This window comes from Cololabis saira, chromosome 15 (assembly GCF_033807715.1).
Source record: "Cololabis saira isolate AMF1-May2022 chromosome 15, fColSai1.1, whole genome shotgun sequence".
Classification (NCBI taxonomy): Eukaryota; Metazoa; Chordata; class Actinopteri; order Beloniformes; family Belonidae; genus Cololabis; species Cololabis saira.
The window spans coordinates 43234480-43259467 of NC_084601.1; the positions used below are offsets into that span (position 1 = coordinate 43234480).

Here is a 24988-nt window from a genome sequence, read left to right on the forward strand (position 1 = left end):
CCAGATCCAGCAGCTCATCTATCATCTATATATCTATCTATCATCTCCTCCAGGTTCTCCATCTTTATCTATCATCTCCTCCAGGTTCTACATCTTTATCTATCATCTCCTCCAGGTTCTCCATCTTTATCTATCATCTCCTCCAGGTTCTACATCTTTATCTATCATCTCCTCCATCTTTATCTATCATCTCCTCCATCTTTATCTATCATCTCCTCCATCTTTATCTATCATCTCCTCCAGGTTCTACATCTTTATCTTTCATCTCCTCCATCTTTATCTATCATCTCCTCCATCTGTATCTATCATCTCCTCCATCTGTATCTTTCATCTCCTCCATCTTTATCTATCATCTCCTCCATCTGTATCTATCATCTCCTCCATCTTTATCTTTCATCTCCTCCATCTTTATCTATCATCTCCTCCATCTGTATCTATCATCTCCTCCATCTGTATCTATCATCTCCTCCAGGTTCTACATCTTTATCTATCATCTCCTCCATCTTTATCTATCATCTCCTCCAGGTTCTACATCTTTATCTTTCATCTCCTCCATCTTTATCTATCATCTCCTCCAGGTTCTCCATCTTTATCTATCATCTCCTCCAGGTTCTACATCTTTATCTATCATCTCCTCCAGGTTCTACATCTTTATCTATCATCTCCTCCATCTTTATCTATCATCTCCTCCAGGTTCTCCATCTTTATCTATCATCTCCTCCAGGTTCTACATCTTTATCTATCATCTCCTCCAGGTTCTCCATCTTTATCTATCATCTCCTCCAGGTTCTACATCTTTATCTATCATCTCCTCCAGGTTCTACATCTTTATCTATCATCTCCTCCAGGTTCTACATCTTTATCTATCATCTCCTCCAGGTTCTAGCAGCTTCTCCAAACCTCCTACTTCTCACCTGGGTGTCTAAAAACAAACAAGGACGAGGTGAGTGGATCAGGCTGAGCAGGTACTAGTGGAAAAGCTCCATAAGCGGCTGCTTATGGCCCCAAGAGTTAAAAAATATACCGTATTTTCTGGACTATAAGCCGCTACTTTTTTCATAGGTTTTCATCGATGCAGCTTATACAAAGGTGCAGTTATTCTGTGGATTTTTCTTCCAGCGCTCGGGGCGCTCTAACCGGAATTACAATCAAAACTAAGACAAAATAAATGCAAAGAAGAATACGCTACTTCTTCTTTAGCAGATAGAAGTAGAAGCAGAATTCAAACAGATCAATAGATAACTTTCTCGACATTTCGACTTTTTTTCTCGACATTTTGACTTTTTTCCTCAAAATTTCAACTTTTTCTCGACATTTTGACTTTTTTCTCAAAATTTCAACTTTTTTTCCTCAAAATTTCAACTTTTTTTCCTCAAAATTTCAACTTTTCCTCAAAATTTTGACTTTTTTCTCGACATTTCAACTTTTTTTCTCGACATTTCAACTTTTTTTCTCGACATTTTGACTTTTTTCTCGACATTTTGACTTTTTTCACGAAATTTTGACTTTTTTCTCAAAATTTCAACTTTTTTCTCAAAATTTCAACTTTTTCTCGACATTTTGACTTTTTTCACTAAATTTCAACTTTTTCTCGACATTTCGACTTTTTTCTCAAAATTTCAACTTTTTTCTCAAAATTTCAACTTTTTCTCGACATTTCGATAAATGCTCGGGGCGCTCTAACCGGAATTAGAATCAAAACTAAGACAAAATAAATGCAAAGAAGAATACGCTACTTCTTCTTTAGCAGATAGAAGTAGAAGCAGATTTCCAACAGATAAATAGATAAATAAATACTGGTTATTTTCTCTTGGTTCTGTCCCGTTTTAATCAGCAAAGTTGCTGCCGTGTTAAAAGACACTGTTAGGAAAGATCTATTTAGGTACAAACATGTACATCATTTACAGTTCAGAATCCTTCTGTACATGTAGTAAATATACAATCTAACAACAGAAATATCTGCGGCTAAATATCTTTTTTTTAAATAGGTGCGGCTTGTATATCTTTTTTTTAATTTTTATTTTCTTTTTAATAGGGCAGATGCGGCTTATAGTCCAGAAAATATGGTATATAGTTTTTTTAATGTGTGAGTGATGATTCATACATTATCGAATGTTATTGTACAAAAACACACACTACCATTTCAGATTAAAAACCATAGATGGTAAAAACCTGCCAGGCTGATGAAACAACACTGACCTTTGACCTTTGACCTGCTGCTTCTCTGTGTGGCCAGTAGCTGCTGACTGATCAATATTCATGAAAGTTTGTTAATCTGTTTTCTCTTCCATGATCTTAATCCCTGTGGATTACAATCTAACTACAACTAAAAGTTCTTACATCTAGTTTTACAAGTGTATTTGTAATGACAGGGAAGAACATGAAATAAGTTTATAGTGGTGAAGGATCAATAATCAGTATTATTGGCAGTGATAGAGTGATCAATAATCAGTATTATTGGCAGTAATAGAATGATCAATAATCAGTATTATTGGCAGTGATAGAGGGATCAATAATCAGGATTATTGGCAGTAATAGAGGGATCAATAATCAGTATTATTGGCAGTGATAGAGGGATCAATAATCAGTATTATTGGCAGTAATAGAAGGATCAATAATCAGTATTATTGGCAGTGATAGAATGATCAATAATCAGTATTATTGGCAGTAATAGAGGGATCAATAATCAGTATTATTGGCAGTGATAGAGGGATCAATAATCAGTATTATTGGCAGTAATAGAAGGATCAATAATCAGTATTATTGGCAGTAATAGAATGATCAATAATCAGTATTATTGGCAGTAATAGAGGGATCAATAATCAGTATTATTGGCAGTGATAGAGGGATCAATAATCAGTATTATTGGCAGTAATAGAAGGATCAATAATCAGTATTATTGGCAGTGATAGAATGATCAATAATCAGTATTATTGGCAGTAATAGAGGGATCAATAATCAGTATTATTGGCAGTAATAGAGGGATCAATAATCAGGATTATTGGCAGTAATAGAGGGATCAATAATCAGGATTATTGGCAGTGATAGAGGGATCAATAATCAGGATTATTGGCAGTAATAGAGGGATCAATAATCAGTATTATTGGCAGTGATAGAGGGATCAATAATCAGGATTATTGGCAGTAATAGAGGGATCAATAATCAGGATTATTGGCAGTAATAGAGGGATCAATAATCAGGATTATTGGCAGTGATAGAGGGATCAATAATCAGTATTATTGGCAGTGATAGAGGGATCAATAATCAGTATTATTGGCAGTAATAGTGATCAATAATCAGTATTATTGGCAGTAATAGTGATCAATAATCAGTATTATTGGCAGTAATAGAAGGCCCCCTAGGGCCCCCTGGAGGCTCGGGCAGATTCATCTACAAGAGCTGGGGTTGATTTACATTAATATTTAAAGTGAGTTAGAACTAAATGATACTGAGTGTCGTCTACAGTGTAGGCCGAATAAAAGAAACACAATAATCAAATAGATCTTTAATAAACCATTTACTGTAAACACGTTATCTACTTTATGTTTGGTTTTAAATAAACTGCAACAACAATTTGCAACAACAAAGTACTACAGAAATAGAACTATAATTAAAACCACTTAGAGAAACAGAACCTCATCAACATGTTCTCCAGATAATAATACATTCAAATTTACAGAAACAGACATTATTAAATACAATAAATTAATAAAATCAAACAAACAGATGTAAATGAACAAAGGAACCAGAAATTGTTTAAAAATCAAATATTAAGTTAAACAATTACATTTTTTATTTTAGTTCACTTATGCCTTGGGCGTCTCTGGTCACGTGTCACGTCAACGCTAACGCTAACGCTAACGCAGGCAGCAGCTTTTTCTTCTTCTGTAGTGTCAAAGTTTAAGTTTAACCACAATAAAGACCCAGACAGGTGATTATTTTAGATTTCATGCTCAAATGAATAATGAAAAAAAAAACAGATAACGACTCGTTTCCCGTTTATCGTTTTTTGATCTGGAGCAACTTCGTATGGAGAATTTATCACTTCTTTTTTATGATTTTACCTTTTTTTTCCTCACATTTTATCCTTACTGCTTGGTCACACAGTGCTTTTGATTTCTCTTTCCTTCATGGACTATTGTGCTAAATGTGATTTGTTTTGTTATTGTTTAAAGTAGATTAGTTTATATTTCATTATGGGACTTTTTTCCTCGTCATATTGGGGTTTTTCCCTTTTATTTTAGTTTCAGTTTAGCTAGACGGATTAGTCTTTTTACCCTCCTCTTGTGAAAGGAGGGAGGGGTTTTGGCTCTTCTGTTCCCGTAACCTGTGATCCTCTGCCGGGGTTTTTAAACTCCCAAGTTTGAGACTGGGTGTGCTAGCGTTTGTGCTAGCGTTTGTGCTAGCGTTTGTGCTAGGGTTTGTGCTAGCGTTTGTGCTAGGGTTTGTGCTAGTGTTTGTGCTAGCGTTTGTGCTAGCGTTTGTGCTAGCGTTTGTGCTAGGGTTTCCACCTTTCAGAAATAGAAATAAGGGACGCCCTGATTTCAGGAGCGCAGGAGCCAAAAAAAAAGCCCCAAAACTTCTAAACTGCATAAAAATGTGTTTATTTTATATGAAAAAACAAAATGCTTTGATTTAAAGTGCTTTAATAGTATTGAACTTGCATGACTGTACAGACACCAACCATACTAGCAACTGAAATAGCCTCCTATGCTCTGTATGTCCACATCAGCCCAGATTTATAATATACATACAGGTGAAGAATATGGTGTAAAAGTTAATTTATTTCAATAATTCAACTAGAATATGGTGTAAAAGTTAATTTATTTCAATAATTCAACTAGAATATGGTCTAAAAGTTAATTTATTTCAATAATTCAACTAGAATATGGTGTAAAAGTTAATTTATTTCAATAATTCAACTAGAATGTGGTGTAAAAGTTAATTTATTTCAATAATTCAACTAGAATATGGTGTAAAAGTTAATTTATTTCAATAATTCAACTAGAATATGGTGTAAAAGTTAATTTATTTCAATAATTCAACTTGAATATGGTGTAAAAGTTAATTTATTTCTATAATTCAACTAGAATATGGTGTAAAAGTTAATTTATTTCAATAATTCAACTAGAATATGGTGTAAAAGTTAATTTATTTCAATAATTCAACTAGAATATGGTGTAAAGGTTAATTTATTTCAATAATTCAACTAGAATATGGTGTAAAAGTTAATTTATTTCAATAATTCAACTAGAATATGGTGTAAAAGTTAATTTATTTCAATAATTCAACTAGAATATGGTGTAAAAGTTAATTTATTTCAATAATTCAACTAGAATATGGTGTAAAAGTTAACTTATTTCAATAATTCAACTAGAATATGGTGTAAAAGTTAATGAAAATACGGTACAAATCGTGTCCCGTATTAATTAAATACGGGACGCAACATTTTTTTCTCAAATAAAGGACAATTCCGTATTTTACGGGACGGGTGGCAACCCTAGTTTGTGCTAGCGTTTGTGCTAGCGTTTGTGCTAGCGTTTGTGCTAGCGTTTGGCTGGTGCGGGACAGAGCATAGAGGTCACGGGGTAGGTCATTGCAATTTCCTATTTTATTATGGTTTAGCATAAAAATGCTAAAAAGAGTGGAATGTAATGGGAAATTTAACATATATATTTCGTCACAAATCCTGTTTTCAAGTGAACACTCCCATGCTGCCGAGGTCATGCTCCTTTGACACGGTTGCCAGGGTGATATTTTGTCTAGTTTTTCCCAGCCTGGCTGAAAGTATAAGATAGCGTGTGCTTAAACATCTCTAGTTGATTTCATGGCTGACTGCTCGTCTGATCAGCTGCTCCGTGTGACCCCATTCATGAATGTTTTTTTATTAAAACTCCAGAAAGACAGCTGATTGTGTCCTGACATTAATTTTTGAACACTTTTTTGAACGAACAACAATTTTTGCCACCACACTGCGCCTGTCAATCATCTCCTTGACGACGACAGCAGTAAAACCCGGATCGTCTTTTTGGCTCAGATTTTTACTTCTACCGCTTTTTAAACGTCTGGGTTTTTTTTTTTTTTAAAGTGAAGGTTTTCCGTACGAGCCCCCAGAACCGTTGGACCGGTCCCCTCCTGGGTCCGAGTCCCAGTGCCCGGGCCGGGTTTCCCAGCAGCCACTGCTTCAGCTTCCAGCTCTCCTCTGACGGGCCGACCAGGCGGACCCGGTCCCCCAGGAACTGGACCAGAACCGACCCGTTAACGCCCCCGTTCATCCGGATGATTCCCAGCATGTCCTGGTCCAGGTCCCCCAGACGGAGGTCCTGGACCCGCAGGGACCGGCTCAGGTCCTGCAGGATGACCTGCAGCCGGCGCTGGACCTCCGGCGTTGCCACGGTGACGGCCGTGGTCTCCTCCCCCTCCTTCTTCCAGCTCATGCTGGCTCCGTGCAGGATCATCAGGGTATTAAGCTTCCCCGCCATGACCCGCCGTGCGTAAAGGAACACGTCAGAGTCCACGAGGAGGGGGAGGGGCCCGTCGGGGCCACGCCCACTTCCTGAGTGACGGGAACGACCTGAGAATAACAAGCAGAGGGGACAAATAAATAAAAACAAAAGAGCAAAATAAATTAAAGCTGCAGCAGTGATAAACGAGCCCTCGCTTGTGCAACTTTCATCAATAAAGATCAAGGACTCAAAACTGAGTCCGATGAAACCACCCACGACTCTCTATATCAAACCATTCAAAAGTTATGGCAGAAAGTAGGAACTATCAAATATGGACCAACCAGATGAAGGGGGGGTGCGCTTTTTGGCGTCTAGCGTCGCCACGGTAACACTTTTGAAAGAGAAAAGTAATGCGTGTTGTCGCAGGATGGAGACACACATTTTGATGTATAACACACCTGGGGGCACGTTACGGTTCGGGCCGTATTAATTCTTGAAGGAATGGCATAAATTGCTCCAAAATTACGCGATTAATTCAGAATGTTCAAAATGGCCGACTTCCTGTTTGGTTTCGGCCATGGCACCAAGAGACTTTTCTTTTAGTTGCGACATGATACAGGTGTGTACCGATTTTCGTTCGTGTACGTCAAACCGTATTATGGGGCTTGAGGAACAAAGTTTTTTCTGTCTGAACCAATCAGATGAAGGGTGGGCGCGCTTTTTGGTGTCTAGCGTCGCCACGGTAACGCTTTTGAAAGAGAAAAGTAATGCGTGGTGTCAGAGGATGGACACGCATATTTTGATGTATAACACATCTGGGTGCACGTTACAGTTCAGGCCGTATTAATTGCCGAAGAAATGGCATAAATTGCGCCAAAATGACACGATTAATTGAAAATGGCCGACTTCCTGTTGGGTTTGGGCCATGGCGCCAAGAGACTTTTCTTTAAGTTGCGACATGATACAGGTGTGTAGCGATTTTCGTGCATGTACGTCAAACCGTATTGTGGGGCTTGAGGCACAAAGTTTTCTAGGGGGCGCTGTTGAGCCGTTAGGCCACGCCCATTAATGCAAACCATTAAATATCAAATTTATCACCAGGCCTGGCTTGGTGCAAAATTTGGTGACTTTTGGGGAACGTTTAGGGGGGCAAAAAGGCCTTCCTTTTGTCAGGAAAATAATAATAATAATTAAAGCTGCAAGCAGCGATGAACGGGCCCTCGCACTCACGGCCACCGCCCCCATAAGCATATCAGAAATGACACCACCCACGACTCTCTATGTCAAACCATTCAAAAGTTATAGCAGAAAAAAGGGACAACCAATCAGAAGAAGAGGCGGGGCTAGTTCAGGCCAATGAAGGTCAAGGACTCATTACAGAGTCCCATGACACCAACCACGACTCTCTATGTCAAAACATTCAAATGTTATAGCAGGAAATAGGGACAACCAATCAGAAGAGGGGGCGGGGCTAATTTTCACCAATTATGGTCAAGGACTTTATACCGAGTCCGATGACACCACCCACAACTCTTTATGTCAAACCTTTCAAAAGTTATGGCAGATAAAAGTATTCTAGGGGGCGCTGTTGAGCCGTTAGGCCACGCCCATTAATGCAAACCATGAAATATCAAATTTATCTCCAGGCCTGGCTTGCATGCAAAATTTGGTGACTTTTGGAGAACTATCAAATATGGACCGATCAGATGAAGGGGGGGCGCGCTTTTTCGCGTCTAGCGTCGCCACGGTAACGCTTTTGAAAGAGAAAAGTAATGTCGTGTTGTTGCAAGATGGGGACGCACATTTTGATGTATAACACACCTGGGTGCACGTTACGGTTCGGGCCGTATTAACTGCCGAAGGAATAGCATAAATTGCGTCAAAATGACACAACCGTTTCAAAATGGCCGACTTCCTGTTCGATTTCGCCAAACCGTATTATGGGGCTTGAGGAACAAAGTTTTCCGGGGGGCGCTGTTGAGCCATTTTGCCACCCCCATTAATGCAAACCATGAAATATCAAATTTATCGCCAGGCCTGTCTTGCATGCAAAATTTGGTGACTTTTTGGGCACGTTTAGGGGGGCAAAAAGGCCTTCCTTTTGTCAGAAAAATAATAATAACGTGAAGAATTCCTACATATACAATAGGGCCTTCGCACTGCAAGTGCTCGGGCCCTAATAATTCATACATGTAAATAAGAAAACAAAATAAACAAAAATATAAATAAGAACATGCCTTTGTTGGGCGGAAGCAGGTCGGGGGGCGGAGCTTGCAGCAGCTGCTCCAGCTCGTCCTTCACGTCCCGGAGCTGCAGGAAGTGACCTCTGACCAGGACCGGGGCTCGGACCTGACCCCAGTCCAGCTCAGTCACCTCAAACCCGCGGGACCGCAGGAGTCGAACCGCCGCCGCCGGGTCGGGGAAGTTCTGGACGTGAACCATGGCCTCGACCGGGACATCTGTCTGGAAACAGAACAGAACCGGGTCAGAACCAGGTCAGAACTAGGGCTGCCACCTTTCAGAAACGGAGGGTAAAACAGGTCACACACGTCCAACATCTCAACAGGTTCTGGGCTCAAAACAGAGATCCAGGAAAACCCAGAGAGGAGACTTTAGCTCCTAGTGCAGATTTATTTATGTCAATGTCAATTTTATTCATAAAGCACATTTAAAAACGGCCAAGGTCGACCAAAGTGCTGTACAGCATACAAGAAAATAAAACAATACCAAAAGAAAAACACAGTACACAGTGTAGAAACAATAAAATCCACAGCTTAGGGCCGGCCACCGCAAAAGCTCGGTCACCTCTAGTTTTGAGCCTGGATTTCGGGACGTCTAAAAGCAACTGACTTGACGACCTCAGAGCTCTGGCTGGTGTGTGAGAGTGGAGAAGTTCAGTAAGGTATTGGGGAGCCAAGCCATTCAGTGATTTAAAAACAAGCAGCAGAATCTAGCATTCTAGAATTTAGCATCAACCGTCGTTACGTTTCCAGCACATTTCGCTTTTCAGATATTTACCCTTCCACATCAGAATCAGTGTTGGGCGTCGCCCATATGCCCATGTGAACTCTGAACTTATAAATGTATATGAACAATTTCAGGATTATGAAGACCAGTAAAGCCAGACTTTGGCCCTTCTTCCTGAAGTCAGTTTTATGACCCCCTGCTGCTAACCTCCTGGTTATCTCTGGCTCGAGATAGTCCGTTTACGACCCCCGCTGCATGGCCCAGATCAAAGCAGGACAGCGAAAACCCAGGAAACCAGGCCTCAAAGGGGGGTACTGCCTCTTTGAACAGACCCAAAACCTATAAATACCAGCAACCCCCCCCCCCCCCCAGCCTGAAACCCGCTTTAATGTGCCTCCTAAAATGGCCACCTTGCCATGAACTACAACCCCCAGCATGCCTTGCGTGGGGGGGCGGCGCCTACAAGCGGCGCGCATCCAATCACAAACGAGGCACCGATGACGTCACCGCAGCGCGCGTAGGATCAAAACCCTGCAGTTGCCCTCTTCTTCGCTCTCTTCCGACCAACCTTCCGTCCTGAGCAGCTAGACCTTTGGCTGCGGGCCAAAGATCCCATCTCCTCCTCCCCCCCTGGGAGGGGGAGAGAAGATCCAGCGGAGCGTTGCTCCACGGCCGGCCCATGCTCTGCATGCCCTCGCTCCAGCTTGGCCTGGAGAGGCAGCGCTCCGTCCCTCCTGCTCCTCCTAACCTTTTCTCTGCTTCAGTTCCCTTAGCCCGGAAGCCAGACTCTTCCAGGTCCGTGAGCCCGCGCCTTGGTGAAAGACAGCGACGGCCCTGATTCCAGTGGACTGGCTCCGTGATCGGAGAGACCTGCCCGGCTGTGAGACGCAGCAAGACTGCATCTCTTTTCAAAGGAAGAACGTGGAGAGCAAGCTGAGCGGCTGCCCGCCCCGGGGAACCCCTGCAGGATCGTCCTGCCCGTGGGGTCTCCACAGGACTGAGCCGAGCTGAGCCGCATGGTGGAGCCGAGAGAAACAAGGCCGCATCGGACTGGAACCCCGACAGAACCCGCAGCTTCCCGATCCCGACCGGAAGGCGTGAGGTCTTGAGTCTGAGTGTACTAGTTTAATTGAGAGCGTTCCTGTTACAAACCCATCTGTCTAGGGGTAAGGTGAGTAGGTAACATGTTTAAGGAGGAACGGAAACTATGGTCAGAGTATGAAGTTTTATTGCAATTTCTCCTAAAAGTGTGCTTTAGGCACGTTTACAAGATTGATGACTCTATAACTAAAAATAAAAGACAATGAACATAAACAGAATCAAAAGGGCAAAAGCTTAACGTAAACAAACTCTCCTTTCCCAAGGGAGAAGCAACACAAAAGGTTAACATAAACAAAACTCTCCTTTCCCAAGGGAGAAACAACACAAAAGTTTAACAGTTAGTGGTTAACATGTATACATAGTAGCGGCGGGTCGGAGGAAGACCATAGGGGTGTTCCTCCTCGATTGTCAGGTTCAGACTGAATATATAGTACTCTGGGCACCCATGGCCACTGGGTGTCACATGACCGACAACCAATAGGACAGCCAAGGGGTGATCAGACCCTTAACTACTGCCAGCCCTTGCTGATGGCATTAACAAGGCAATCAGCAGACCCTTAACTACTGCCAGCACTTGCTGATGGCATTAACAAGGCAAACAGACCTGCAGTGGAGCAAAACACATTATACATAATAGAAGGCGCTCTCTATTCTATTATAATGGTGAAGACTCAAGTGTTCAGCAATACACAGACCTCATATAAATATATATACATAAGCCAATAGATATATATTATATATATTTATACTACGATACCACTAAAATCATAATACCAAAACTAAATATAATACATAATAAACACGGCGACAGCAGTCGACGTAACACCTCCCCCCCGAAAGGAAGTTATTCCCCCAAATAACTTCCCAACAAGGACCGAAGCATACTACACCCTGGACAAAGCATCTGCTAGGAGGTTATCCAACCCCCTCTTATGGCGGATTTCCACATTAAAGTCCTGGAGTAGTAACGACCACCGCATCAGCCTCTGATTTGAGTTTTGCATTTGCCTTAGAAAAACAAGAGGATTGTGATCAGTGAACACACAAACAGGCAACGGGCTTGAGCCAACATATACCTCAAAATACTGTAAAGCAAGTAATAAGGCAAGCGCCTCTTTTTCCACTGTACTGTAATTAATTTGTGCCGAACTGAATTTTTTTGAAAAATAGCAGATGGGATGGTCTACACCCTCGTCGTCTTCTTGCAGCAGGGCAGCACCGGCACCACACGCGCTGGCGTCGACCTCCAGCTTGAAAGGCTTGGCAAAGTTTGGAGCTGCCAGGACAGGAGTACTGCAAAGGAGAGCTTTACAAGACTGAAAGGCTTGCTCACAAACAGGCGACCATTTGAATACCCTCTTCACACTAGTGAGTGTAGTTAGAGGTGCAGTGACAGCAGCAAAATTCTTACAAAACCCGCGGTAGTAGCCTGCCATGCCCAGAAACCTGCGGAGCTCTCGCCTAGTTTTAGGCACGGGATACTCGAGTATTGCTTGAATTTTTGCGTTCACTGCACGCACTTGTCCCTGACCAGCTTGTCTACCCAGATAAGTTACGGTCGCACACCCAAACTCACACTTCGACAGATTAAGAGTCAAGTTAGCCTCGCTTAAACGCTCAAAAATCTGCTTCAATGTATGTATATGATTATCCCACGTATCATTATACGCTACCAAGTCATCCAAATAAATTTCACAGTTGTCAACCCCTCTAAGGACTGTATTCATCATTCTTTGGAAAGTTGCTGGCGCATTTCTCAAGCCAAACGGCATTACAGTATACTGATATAAACCGTCCGGTGTCACAAAAGCACTGATCTCCGACGCACAGGCACTGAGTGGAATCTGCCAGTATCCCTTTAACATGTCCAATTTTGTCACAAATTTAGCCGAACCCACCCGATCAACACAGTCTAACATCCGTGGAAGCGGATAAGAGTCTGGTTGCGTTATATTATTAACCTTACGAAAATCAGTGCAAAAGCGCTGAGAGCCATCATTTTTTGGAACCAAAATACAAGGACTTGACCACGCGCTGTTACTATGAACCGCCAGCCCGTTCTTTAACAGATAGTCAACCTCTTTTTTCATCATAACACGCTTAGTGGGATTTACGCGATAAGCGTGTTGCTTAATCGGAGGATGGCATGGATCATTCAACACTATATCGTGAGAAAGGGCTGAGGTGCGTGATGGAGTATCTGAAAACAGATTCACATTACCATTAACCAAATCAATAATGTCGGCTCGCGCTTGTGGATTTAAATGCTTTAAATACCCGTCCAAATCATGCAAAATGTCGGAGTTCTGCAAACGTGACACAGATGCATTTTTAACACGCAATCCGTCGCTCTCGGGGGAGTAGAACGAGGGCACTGCTTCAGATACAGAGCAGGCGACAACTGTGGGGACCGAAGCTGTATCTGGATCAGCACGAGTCAGATACGGCTTAAGCATATTAATATGACACACCCTTGATTTGTTACGACGATCTGGCGTCTGAATCACATAATCAGTTTCACTCAATTTTTTTTCAACCACATACGGACCACTGAATTTGGCGGTAAAAGCTGAACCTTGCAATGGCAGCAGAACCAACACCTGCTCGCCTATTGCGAACTCTCTTCGTACAGCTTTCCTGTCAAATCTTTCCTTCATTTTACCCTGGGCCTCTTTCAAGAACCCACTAGCCAACTCCCTGGCTTTGTGCAAGCGCTCGCGAAATGCTGAAACATAATCCAAAATGTTAGGAATAGGCAAACGCGCCTTTGCCAATAGGCCTTCTCTAAATGCACGCAGCGGACCACGCACCGTATGGCCAAACACCAACTCGGCAGGACTAAAGCCCAATGATTCCTGCACGCATTCTCGTACCGCAAGCATCAAAAATGGCAAACCCTCGTCCCACGACCTTGCCGTTTCGTGACAGAATTTTTTCATCATCGATTTTAGGGTCTGGTGGAAACGTTCAAGCACGCCTTGAGATTCCGGGTGATAGGGTGAGGACTGTCTGTGTTCAATACCCAGTACGGACACAATTTGAGCAAAAATATTTGACATGAAATTGGAACCGCGGTCGCTCTGCAAATACCGGCAAAACCCGAAAGTAGAAAAAAAGTTAGTAAGCGCTTTAATAACTGGTTTAACTTTCAGTGTGCGCAAAGGAAACGCCTCAGCATATCGCGTCGCAGTGCACATGACGGTAAGAATGTACTGATTACCAGATTTTGTTTTTGGCAACGGTCCAACACAATCGATCATAATATGCTCAAACGGCTCTCCTACAGCAGGTATAGGTCTCAATGGCGCAGGCGGAATCATCTGGTTTGGCTTGCCAGCCATCCGACACACATGACAGGTGCGGCAAAACTCCACCACAGATGATTTCAACCCAGGCCAATAGAAATACTGAAGGATGCGCTCATAAGTTTTGCGAATACCCAAATGACCCGCAATGTTGTCATGAGCCACACTGAGAATCTGGGCACGAAAACTCTGAGGCACAACGATTTGGCTTACGGCATTCCACCCCTGATCACCAACAGCGGCAGGGAACCATCGGCGCACCAAAATGCCATCCTCTAGCCCATATGCGCTGGGAGCGGCAGCATCCCCTTTATTATTAGCCGCCTCCCAACACATAGAGAGCGAGGGATCACCTTTCTGTGCGTCGCCAAACGAATCCCTGTCGATGCTGAAATCAAAGTCAGCCTTGACTTGTAACAGACTCCCTGTAGCCTTTTTGCGCCGTCTGCGTGAAGCACCACCCACCGTCGGCTTCTCGGCACATAAAAACGTGTCACCCAATGCAACAACGTCATCAAACTTTCTGGTCTGTGCCCGAGTTACTGCACAAGCTGGGAAAACAGTGGTTGGCTCTGCACGCACACACGCAGCGGCAGGCTTTTCAATAACCTCGAGTGAAGGAAACACTTTTTTACCGGCAATATCGTTTCCCAGAATCAAGGACACGCCCTCGATAGGCAAACTTTCACGTAACCCGACTTGCACAAAACCAGACACAAGTGGCGAACGTAAATGCAGCGTATGCAGTGGCGCACGAGAGGATTTCATCTCAACTCCGAGCACCAAGGCATCAGCACCACTAAATGAACACTCTGAGAAAGCCAGCGCGCTCTGTAAAATGAGGGATTGGGAGGCGCCCGTGTCACGTAAAATTGTGACAGGCACTCGTCCCTCCTCCCCGTCTGACAGAGACACTGTTCCTTCCAGCATGAAAGGGCCAAAACATGCTTCAGTCTCCTCCCTGACAGCCGCAGTTGTCGCGGTAGCAGACCGAGGCACAGAACGTATAAACGCAACACCTTTAGCTTTCTTTGGATTTACACCATCCTTTTGCTGTTTAGGTGGCACTCTTGGACACCGCGAAATTAAGTGGCCTACTTCGTGGCAATAGAAACAGGCACGAATGTCCGGCGCTCCACCGGCGCCCCTCTGTGGACTGTTCGTTTTTGCACCCCTGTCTCTGTGCCGTTTCTGTTTGTCAAGACCACTCACCTCACGGTGGCCAAAAGAGCCGCCTGCACGATGCGTTAGCTCAAACTCATCAGCTCTAATAGACGCCTTAGACACTGAATCAACTTTTTGTTCTTCAAGATACACCACAATACGTTCCGGTATACATGCCTTGAACTCTTCCAACAAAATTAAATCACACAACTGCTCGAAAGTTTGAACGTTGCTTGCTTTACACCATTTATTGAATAGCATGGCCTTCTCTCGGCCAAACTCAACATAAGTTTGAGTAGCAGACTTCTCAGCAAACCTAAATTTTTGCCGATAATGTTCGGGCACTCTCTCAAATCCATTAAGAATCGCAGCCTTAACTCTATCGTAGTCCAAGCTCTCATCAACTGATAGCGCGCTACAAATATCCTGTGCTCTTCCTGTCAATTTACATTGGAGTAACAGACTCCAGAACTCTTTTGGCCAATGCACTGCCCTAGCAATCCTCTCAAAAGCACAAAAGTAGTTGTCCAACTCGCCTTCCTTAAACGCAGGCACCAAGGCTATTTGCTTGCTCACATCAAACGATGATACATCTCTGGACCCAGGAGCTGACACATCTCCATGCTGTTGCTGTTGCTGGGGGGCGGGTGACACTGCGGACACCGGCTCGGGGTAGGCTCGGTCTCGCAGGCGTGCAAGATATATTTGCTGTCTTTGCTGTTCCAGTTTGCATTCCTCGCTTTTTAAGCGGATTGCTTCGATCTCGCGCTGCAACTCAAGCTCCCGGAGACGCGAAACCCCCCCTACGCCCTCGGTAGGACTCCCCCCAGCCACAGTGTGTCGTTGAACCTGAGCTTGAGCCCCCACGGACTCACCGTCACCCAAGTCCAACACATTAAAGGCACCAGACAAACTGGTATTAGCTTCTGTCACAGTAAGCTCCTCTGTGTCACCCTCCGATGTCATCTTTATAACACCACGTTTAGTTAATTCTCTGAGCACAGCCGCAAACACTTTATCCTTCTTTTTGGCACCTTGCGGGAAAGGAACGCGATATCTCTTAGCAATGGAATATAACTCCCAATAATTGCACTGTTCTAACTCTCTTAGCGACAGGATATCAACGCAAGCATTATCAGAATCTGAGGCCATAACATTGCAACGAAGTCTTCTACTCAAACTAAAGCGAGCAACGTACTCACTATTCGCAGCAGCATCCACCGAACCGCCTAGGTCTACTAGTACACAAAACAAAAACAACAGGCTACACAGCCAACCAGAAAACATAACCAACTGAACCGAAACTTTTAAATGTATTAGAACGGACGAGCCCCCAATCATGTTACAAACCCATCTGTCTAGGGGTAAGGTGAGTAGGTAACATGTTTAAGGAGGAACGGAAACTATGGTCAGAGTATGAAGTTTTATTGCAATTTCTCCTAAAAGTGTGCTTTAGGCACGTTTACAAGATTGATGACTCTATAACTAAAAATAAAAGACAATGAACATAAACAGAATCAAAAGGGCAAAAGCTTAACGTAAACAAACTCTCCTTTCCCAAGGGAGAAGCAACACAAAAGGTTAACATAAACAAAACTCTCCTTTCCCAAGGGAGAAACAACACAAAAGTTTAACAGTTAGTGGTTAACATGTATACATAGTAGCGGCGGGTCGGAGGAAGACCATAGGGGTGTTCCTCCTCGATTGTCAGGTTCAGACTGAATATATAGTACTCTGGGCACCCATGGCCACTGGGTGTCACATGACCGACAACCAATAGGACAGCCAAGGGGTGATCAGACCCTTAACTACTGCCAGCCCTTGCTGATGGCATTAACAAGGCAATCAGCAGACCCTTAACTACTGCCAGCACTTGCTGATGGCATTAACAAGGCAAACAGACCTGCAGTGGAGCAAAACACATTATACATAATAGAAGGCGCTCTCTATTCTATTATAATGGTGAAGACTCAAGTGTTCAGCAATACACAGACCTCATATAAATATATATACATAAGCCAATAGATATATATTATATATATTTATACTACGATACCACTAAAATCATAATACCAAAACTAAATATAATACATAATAAACACGGCGACAGCAGTCGACGTAACAGTTCCAGAGCTAAATATGTGTTCAGAGCTGAGTTTACTGCATACATCACTATCATTGCTATCATTATTGTGTTCGATTATGTTGTTGTCGCCACTTTCTGCTAGTCATTCACGTTTTAAAGCGCTGTTTCGCCAGTTGATCACGGTTTAAACACCGGGATCAACATCCGTTCTAATGGCACGTGGCGTGGTTACAGTGCCGCCATCTTTAAATACTGCAGCCATCTTTCACCCACGTTGTTGAACCGTAGATGTTCGTTGATACCATGTTTATTATTACATTTGATTCTTTTTTTTTACTCCATGCATTTAACTTTCATTTCATTTTTATTGATTGTTGTTTTTCTAGTTAATTAATGGTTTTATAATAATGTAGTGTGCCATCAGGATTTATTGGGTATTTATTTACATCTGCTTTGATACCCGTATGTAAATAAATTCTGATTGATTTTTAATGAGTGGTTTTTTGTTGTTTCGTGCAATTTGGTCACATTTGATTGTTTGAGCAGAGCCAGTGTTCGGATTTCACTCCTTCAATTAATAACTGGGTATAGTAATTACTTTGAGACTGATATTCTGCTGTTAAGTTATCATTTTCTCTGGACTAAGGCCCCAGGGTGGTGCCCCGAGGATTTTATTTATCATATTGGTCATTCAATTTGATAAATAGTCGACTTTATTAATTATTAATAATTCTTGAATAAAATTATTAATAAGCCTTCGATAACTGATCAGCTTAGCTACCTGAGTTGCACAACATCAGAATCTGGTTTATTAAGTCAGCTTAGAAAACTGTTTTTGACTTCGGATACACCGGCGCGACACAATGGTATTGTGCGCCTGTTTTTCCAAGGGTAACACTGGGATGGGGGGGGGGGGGGGACATCTTCACACTGAATATAATACACAGTATCAAGGTGCAAAAAACACCTCGGGGAGTCCCGGCACAGTACATCCAAGTGATCGCTGCGACTTCGTGGCGCTCGAAACCTGGAGACTGTTGGGGGGGCTGATAAGAGGAGGGGCCGAGGAAGGCGTTGAGATGAGGGAGGTGTGGTTATCAGCAAGTGTGTGTGTGAGCGATGAGTCCGTAAACTTCGCCCAGAGCTGCTCTCAGCCAATGTCCTTGATGTTATCAGGCGGCTCGGTCAGTTCTGAAACAGGTCCACAGATGTTCCTGAGAGGGGAGGGCTAGTGGGGGCAGAGTCACTTGTTTACATTCCACCAGGGAGATTGTGACCAGAGCGATCGGCCAAAAACCGCCCTGTCAAGGCCACATTATAGAATCGACAATTATATTGCAAAAACAGGCAGCCTCAGTAATTTTCCGTCCTGCCTTTAGTCTCTGGTTCATCAATGGCGACTCCAAACAGATGAATTAGTGATCAATTCCCACCAAGCCAAGCTTCCAACTTCTCCAAGGTCCTCCCCATCTTGCCAATGAGCTCAAAGACGCCGCCAGCCTGCGATTCTGTTCAAGAATCGCATCCAGCTTACGGCTTTGCTCCCCAAACGTTAAAGTCAGAGCTTTGATCGGCTTGCTTGTCCCCTCAGCCACGTCCAGCAGCTCTGAAAGAGCCAAAACAGCTGTCGACGTCTTACGCGTTTGTCGGTAGACTAGGAATCCCCCGCCTCCGATTAGAAGAAATCCTGCTATCATAAATCCAACTATGAAGCATCTTCAACGTCCTCGACAGACAGAATCTTGAGACACAAAGGTTTCCAATGTTTCCAGGAATCCATTGTGTATCCAGCAAAAAACGTCCCATCGGGGCAGGAGGGCTCCCTTACCCCCTGACTTCTGGTCGCAAAAATTTGGTCAATTGTGCTGAGAGACCAGTTAATCAATTCCATGATTGTAGAGTTTCATATTCAGAGTCACATATTTGACTAGGATGGATCTATGTTTTCAGTAATTTGTCTGCATCATTTTTTTGTATCCTGTTTGTATTCTTTTTTTGTTTTACCTACATTAGGGGATTCCTGGTTACCTGCATATGATCAATACAGTAGTTAATCATGTTTTGATTTTGGTTTCACATGGGGGGGGATCTACCTATTGATCATTTGCATGTTTTGCTTCTATATAATGATTTCTATCTATTGTCGATTATCTATGGGTGGACTTGTCCTTTGTCCATGTCAAGGATATAAGGAATTGAACTCTAATTTATGAGTAAGTCTTTTTTTTAAATGTGTTAAATCTTTAAAAAAAAATATAACCTTGCACAAACTTTAAAATTTAGCCATCCTGAAACTAAGAGGTGCCTTTGTTTTTGTCTTTTTATCACCAGACATGTGTGACGGCCGGCTGGCCTGATGTTTACCTAGTTATAAGATGTTCAGATATCTGGATACATGAACTCTGTCTGTTATATTTAGATGTTGTATTTTATTCTACACCAGATGTTTTGATTTAAATTTTAAAGTGCTTTAATAGCATTGAACTTGCATGACTGTACAGACAGACAACCATGCTAGCAACTGAAATAACCTCCTATGCTCTGTATGTCCACATCAGCCCAGATGTATAATATACATACAGGTGAAGAATATGGTGTAAAAGTTAATTTATTTCAATAATTCAACTAGAATATGGTGTAAAAGTTAATTTATTTCAATAATTCAACTACAATATGGTGTAAAAGTTAATTTATTTCAATAATTCAACTAGAATATGGTGTAAAAGTTAGTTTATTTCAATAATTCAACTAGAATATGGTGTAAAAGTTAATTTATTTCAATAATTCAACTAGAATATGGTGTAAAAGTTAATTTATTTCAATAATTCAACTAGAATATGGTGTAAAATTTAATTTATTTCAATAATTCAACTAGAATATGGTGTAAAAGTTAATTTATTTCAATAATTCAACTAGAATATGGTGTAAAAGTTAGTTTATTTCAATAATTCAACTAGAATATGGTGTAAAATTTAATTTATTTCAATAATTCAACTACAATATGGTGTAAAAATTAATTTATTTCAATAATTCAACTAGAATATGGTGTAAAAGTTAGTTTATTTCAATAATTCAACTAGAATATGGTGTAAAATTTAATTTATTTCAATAATTCAACTACAATATGGTGTAAAAGTTAATTTATTTCAATAATTCAACTAGAATATGGTGTAAAAGTTAGTTTATTTCAATAATTCAACTAGAATATGGTGTAAAAGTTAATTTATTTCAATAATTCAACTAGAATATGGTGTAAAAGTTAATTTATTTCAATAATTCAACTAGAATATGGTGTAAAATTTAATTTATTTCAATAATTCAACTAGAATATGGTGTAAAAGTTAATTTATTTCAATAATTCAACTAGAATATGGTGTAAAAGTTAGTTTATTTCAATAATTCAACTAGAATATGGTGTAAAATTTAATTTATTTCAATAATTCAACTAGAATATGGTGTAAAAGTTCATTTATTTCAATAATTCAACTAGAATATGGTGTAAAAGTTCATTTATTTCAATAATTCAACTAGAATATGGTGTAAAAGTTAATTTATTTCAATAATTCAACTAGAATATGGTGTAAAAGTTAATTTATTTCAAAAATTCAACTAGAATATGGTGTAAAATTTAATTTATTTCAATAATTCAACTAGAATATGGTGTAAAAGTTAATTTATTTCAATAATTCAACTAGAATATGGTGTAAAAGTTAATTTATTTCAATAATTCAACTAGAATATGGTGTAAAAGTTAATTTATTTCAATAATTCAACTAGAATATGGTGTAAAAGTTAGTTTATTTCAATAATTCAACTAGAATATGGTGTAAAAGTTAATTTATTTCAATAATTCAACTAGAATATGGTGTAAAAGTTAGTTTATTTCAATAATTCAACTAGAATATGGTGTAAAAGTTAATTTATTTCAATAATTCAACTAGAATATGGTGTAAAAGTTAATTTATTTAAATAATTCAACTAGAATATGGTGTAAAAGCGAGTTTATTTCAATAATTCAACTAGAATATGGTGTAAAAGTTAATTTATTTCAATAATTCAACTAGAATATGGTGTAAAAGTTAATTTATTTCAATAATTCAACTAGAATATGGTGTAAAAGTTAATTTATTTCAATAATTCAACTAGAATATGGTGTAAAAGTTAATTTATTTCAATAATTCAACTAGAATATGGTGTAAAAGTTAGTTTATTTCAATAATTCAACTAGAATATGGTGTAAAAGTTCATTTATTTCAATAATTCAACTAGAATATGGTGTAAAAGTTCATTTATTTCAATAATTCAACTAGAATATGGTGTAAAAGTTCATTTATTTCAATAATTCAACTAGAATATGGTGTAAAAGTTCATTTATTTCAATAATTCAACTAGAATATGGTGTAAAAGTTCATTTATTTCAATAATTCAACTTAAAAGGTGAAACTACTATATTACATAGTCTTATTACATGAAAAGCAAGATATGTTAAACCTTTATTTGTTATAATTTTGATTATTGAATCGTTTAATTTCATAAAATATTAAAATTTTTGGGGGATTTTTTTATTTAGGGTTTTCATAAACTGTGAGTCATAATCACCAAAATTATAACAAATAAAGACTTGAAATATCACTTTGAATGTAGTGGGAAATAATATATTTGTTTCACCTTTAGTTAAATTTACTACGAATGAAGTTTTGCAATATATTCAAATGTTCCAACCTTCATCTGTATATTATGACATCAATAAATAAGAGCATAATAAATGTCCGTATTGGTTCAATACGGAACACAACTTTTAATTCCCAATTACGGAACAATTCCATATTTCAAGGGACGGGTGGAAACCCTAACCGGAACCGGGTCAGAACCAGAGGTTTATAAAGTACTTGAAAAAAGTAACTAAGTAAAAGTAGAAATACCATAAACTGAAAAAGACTTTGGTAAAAGTTAAAGTCACCCGTAAGAAAATGAGTTGAGTAAAAGTCTTAAAGTATCTCACGTTAAATGTACTTAAGTATCTAAAGTATCTTGTTTAAAAATATACTCAAGTATCAAAAGTAAAAGTACAAGTATTTTATAGTACGCATGAAAAGAAGCAACAAAACCAAAAATGATCCTTCCCTTGTTTTTTATTTCACTTTCAGGTGAATTAAATGTGGTTTAGAAAACACCAAAAATAAACTGTCTTTCTTGCTAAATATACCGTAATTGCTTAATTATTTTAATTGGTAACGAATAACAAGGTGGCAAAAGTCAAAGTAACGAAGTAAAAGTATATTTTTTTACTTTTAAATGTAGTGAAGTTAAAGTCCTGATTAAAAAGAAACGCAAGTAAAGTACAAATCCTCAAAAAAAAACTACTTAAGTAGTGTAAGGAAGTACATGTACTTCATTACTAAACACCTCTGGTCAGAACCAGGAACCAGCACCGGCTACAGAACCGGCTCAGATCCGGGTCAGAACCAGCACCGATCTACCTGCCGGGGGGGCGGGGCCGGGGGGCGGAGCTCCGAGCAGGCCGCCATCGGCAGGAACCACCAGGGGCGGGGCATCCAGCTGTCAATCACACTCAAGCCACGCCCACTTTCTGAGTGAATGACCTGAGAGAAACAAGCAGTTCACTTCTATAAAACAGGTAAATACAAACAAGAGAGCTAAATACATTAAAATATCAGCAAAACACCAACTAATTAGAATAAAAATAAATTAAAATATCAGCAAAACACCAACTAATTAAAGGTCAGCTGGAGGTGCCTCACCCAAGAACAAATGCCTTATCGCGATCTTTTATCTATAGAGCAATAACCCTTTGGAATAATCTGCCTCACTATCTCTGTCTTATAGAAAGTAAACAAGTATTTAAAAAGAAACTTAAATCTTATTTTAGATTTTAGATTATAATGTTGACTTGGCTGTATGTCGAATGGTTCCCTTGTGTTTTTTAGTGCAAATGAATTTTAGGTTCATATAATTATTAAATGTTTGTCTTAAGTGTTTTAACATCAGATATTTTATAATTGTATATTGTGGATGATGATTGACTGTTTTATATTCTTGTTGTTGTTCTTTGTGGACCCCAGGAAGACTAGTCGGTAACTACAGTACCAGCTAATGGGGATTCTTAATAAACTAAACTAAACTAAATTAATTAGAATAAAAATAAATTAAAATAAGGATCAATACATTCGAACATGAAACAGTAATAAAAACAAAACAAAATAATAATCAATAATAAATAAATGTAAATAAGAAAACTAAATTACTAAAAGATTATGCTCTTGAATACCTGATAAACTTTGTTATCCTTTATGCAAAGCTAAGATTGTTAAGCTCATTTTCTCCTGGAACTTAACTCTTTGCTTAAATCTGATTAAATCTCAGATTTTATTAAATAACAAAAAAATTACTACCTTATTGAGCCATTATGAAAAGTTTTTTCCTGAAACCCCTGTTTTATTTATCTATTTATTTTTTGTACTCTCGATTTATGTATTACTTATTTATTTATTTTTATATTTTCTTAAACCATCTCTTGTAATTACTTTCTTTTATTTAATATATATAACTACCCCTGATGTAATTTATATACTTTTATGTCAACAATGTGCTGTTTGTTACTGATACCTGTAGTTTTGTAGATTTCAATAATAAATATAAAAAAATAAATAAAATAAAAAAAGGTCCAGAAGTTATTAGTTTAAATGTTGGAGGTTTTAACTCGAGAACAGCAGGATTCTGTCAAACTGATCATATTAACTTACTTTTGTTATGTTTCAGCATATTTGACGATAAAAACGTAGTTTTACACTTCTGTTCTTTTTTTATTTTGATACCGGTTCTACTTTAATCACCTTTTAGCTGCTGAGATTTAACTTTCTTTATTTTACTTATTTTAAAACAGCAAAAGCAGGTGAAAGTTGGAAGCAGATCGTTTTATCTACGAGTTAAACTGGTTAAACCGGACAGAAAAGGTTTAATTGTCTTTAACATGTACAGAATAATAAATCAGATCAAAGGTCCAGCTGCGTCGCAGGTAAAACTCAGGTGAGTCTTTCAGGTTTCAGGTAAAAATCAGCCACAAACTTAGAGAAAAACCCTCCGAAACTTTATTAAAATGTCCAGACGATCCACGTCAACAAACATTAAGAGAAATATAAATGATAACTTACCGTTTAATCACTTTTCTTTAATTCAAACTCAAACTTCAACACTTTTGTTTTTACTCTGCTGCGACACGGAGCGATGACGTCACATCCGCCTTTTCAACCTTCAAAATAAAACGCTTTTTACGGCATTTGATAAAATTAACGGTGGGGTTAAAATATATTTAACTTTTCTACTTTAGATCAGATGTTTTTTTGGTACTAAAACTTATTTTTTATAAAAAGTTTTTATATCTCCAGTAAACAAAATGACCTAAATATGGATTTAAGCAGAACCTTTTAAATATTAAAAATATTAAATAAAAAAAATATACATTTTTTAAATGTTATATATATATTTTTTTTTTTATGGTCATGTAAAGGAAAAGGTATTTGAATAATTCAGTTTGAGGCCGTGAATTAGTCTCAGATGTCCAGGGGAGTTAATGAAGTGAGTAATAGTTTTATTAAGGGAAAAACAGAAAAGGCTTTGAGTTTGTACTTTTGTAACGTTTCTTTTAAGCTTTTCAAAATTGGAGCGGCTTTTTTTCAAATAAAAATGTATTGAAGATATACAAACTCTCAAAGTTAAAAGAAAGGAAAATTAAAATTAAAAATGGGGATTCTTGTAAGAAATACAAAAAAAAAAAAAAAAAAAAAGGCGCTCTAAGAATTAAAAGGTGCATACGAATAACAAAATAAATTAAGCATTTAAATTCACATAATGGAGCGTAGAAAAGGAGAGGAATTATTCAATTAGAATAACGAGCAATG

The 24988-nt window shown here is 39.3% G+C and overlaps 1 protein-coding gene across 1 annotated transcript; it reads right to left on the bottom strand.

Annotated features, from left to right (window-relative positions):
* Positions 1–5267: 5267 nt before the first annotated feature.
* LOC133461359 (uncharacterized) lies at positions 5268–24320 on the bottom strand. Its single transcript, XM_061742245.1, has 4 exons — positions 24242–24320; positions 22550–22672; positions 8684–8909; positions 5268–6574 (listed from the first exon to the last, which is right to left on the bottom strand). The coding sequence occupies exons 2-4, from the start codon at positions 22622–22624 to the stop codon at positions 6048–6050; spliced, it is 828 nt and encodes a 275-aa protein (XP_061598229.1). The 5' UTR covers positions 22625–22672; positions 24242–24320; the 3' UTR covers positions 5268–6047.
* Between the last annotated feature and the right edge of the window lie 668 nt (positions 24321–24988).

Coding starts and splice junctions, on each gene's coding strand:
- LOC133461359 (XM_061742245.1), bottom strand. CDS start 22,624: ATGCCCCGCCCCTGGTGGTTCCTGCCGATGGCGGCCTGCTCGGAGCTC. Junction 8,910..22,549: donor CGGCCCCGCCCCCCCGGCAG/GTAGATCGGTGC, acceptor TTCTGTTTCCAG/ACAGATGTCCCGGTCGAGGC. Junction 6,575..8,683: donor CCTGCTTCCGCCCAACAAAG/GCATGTTCTTAT, acceptor TGTTATTCTCAG/GTCGTTCCCGTCACTCAGGA.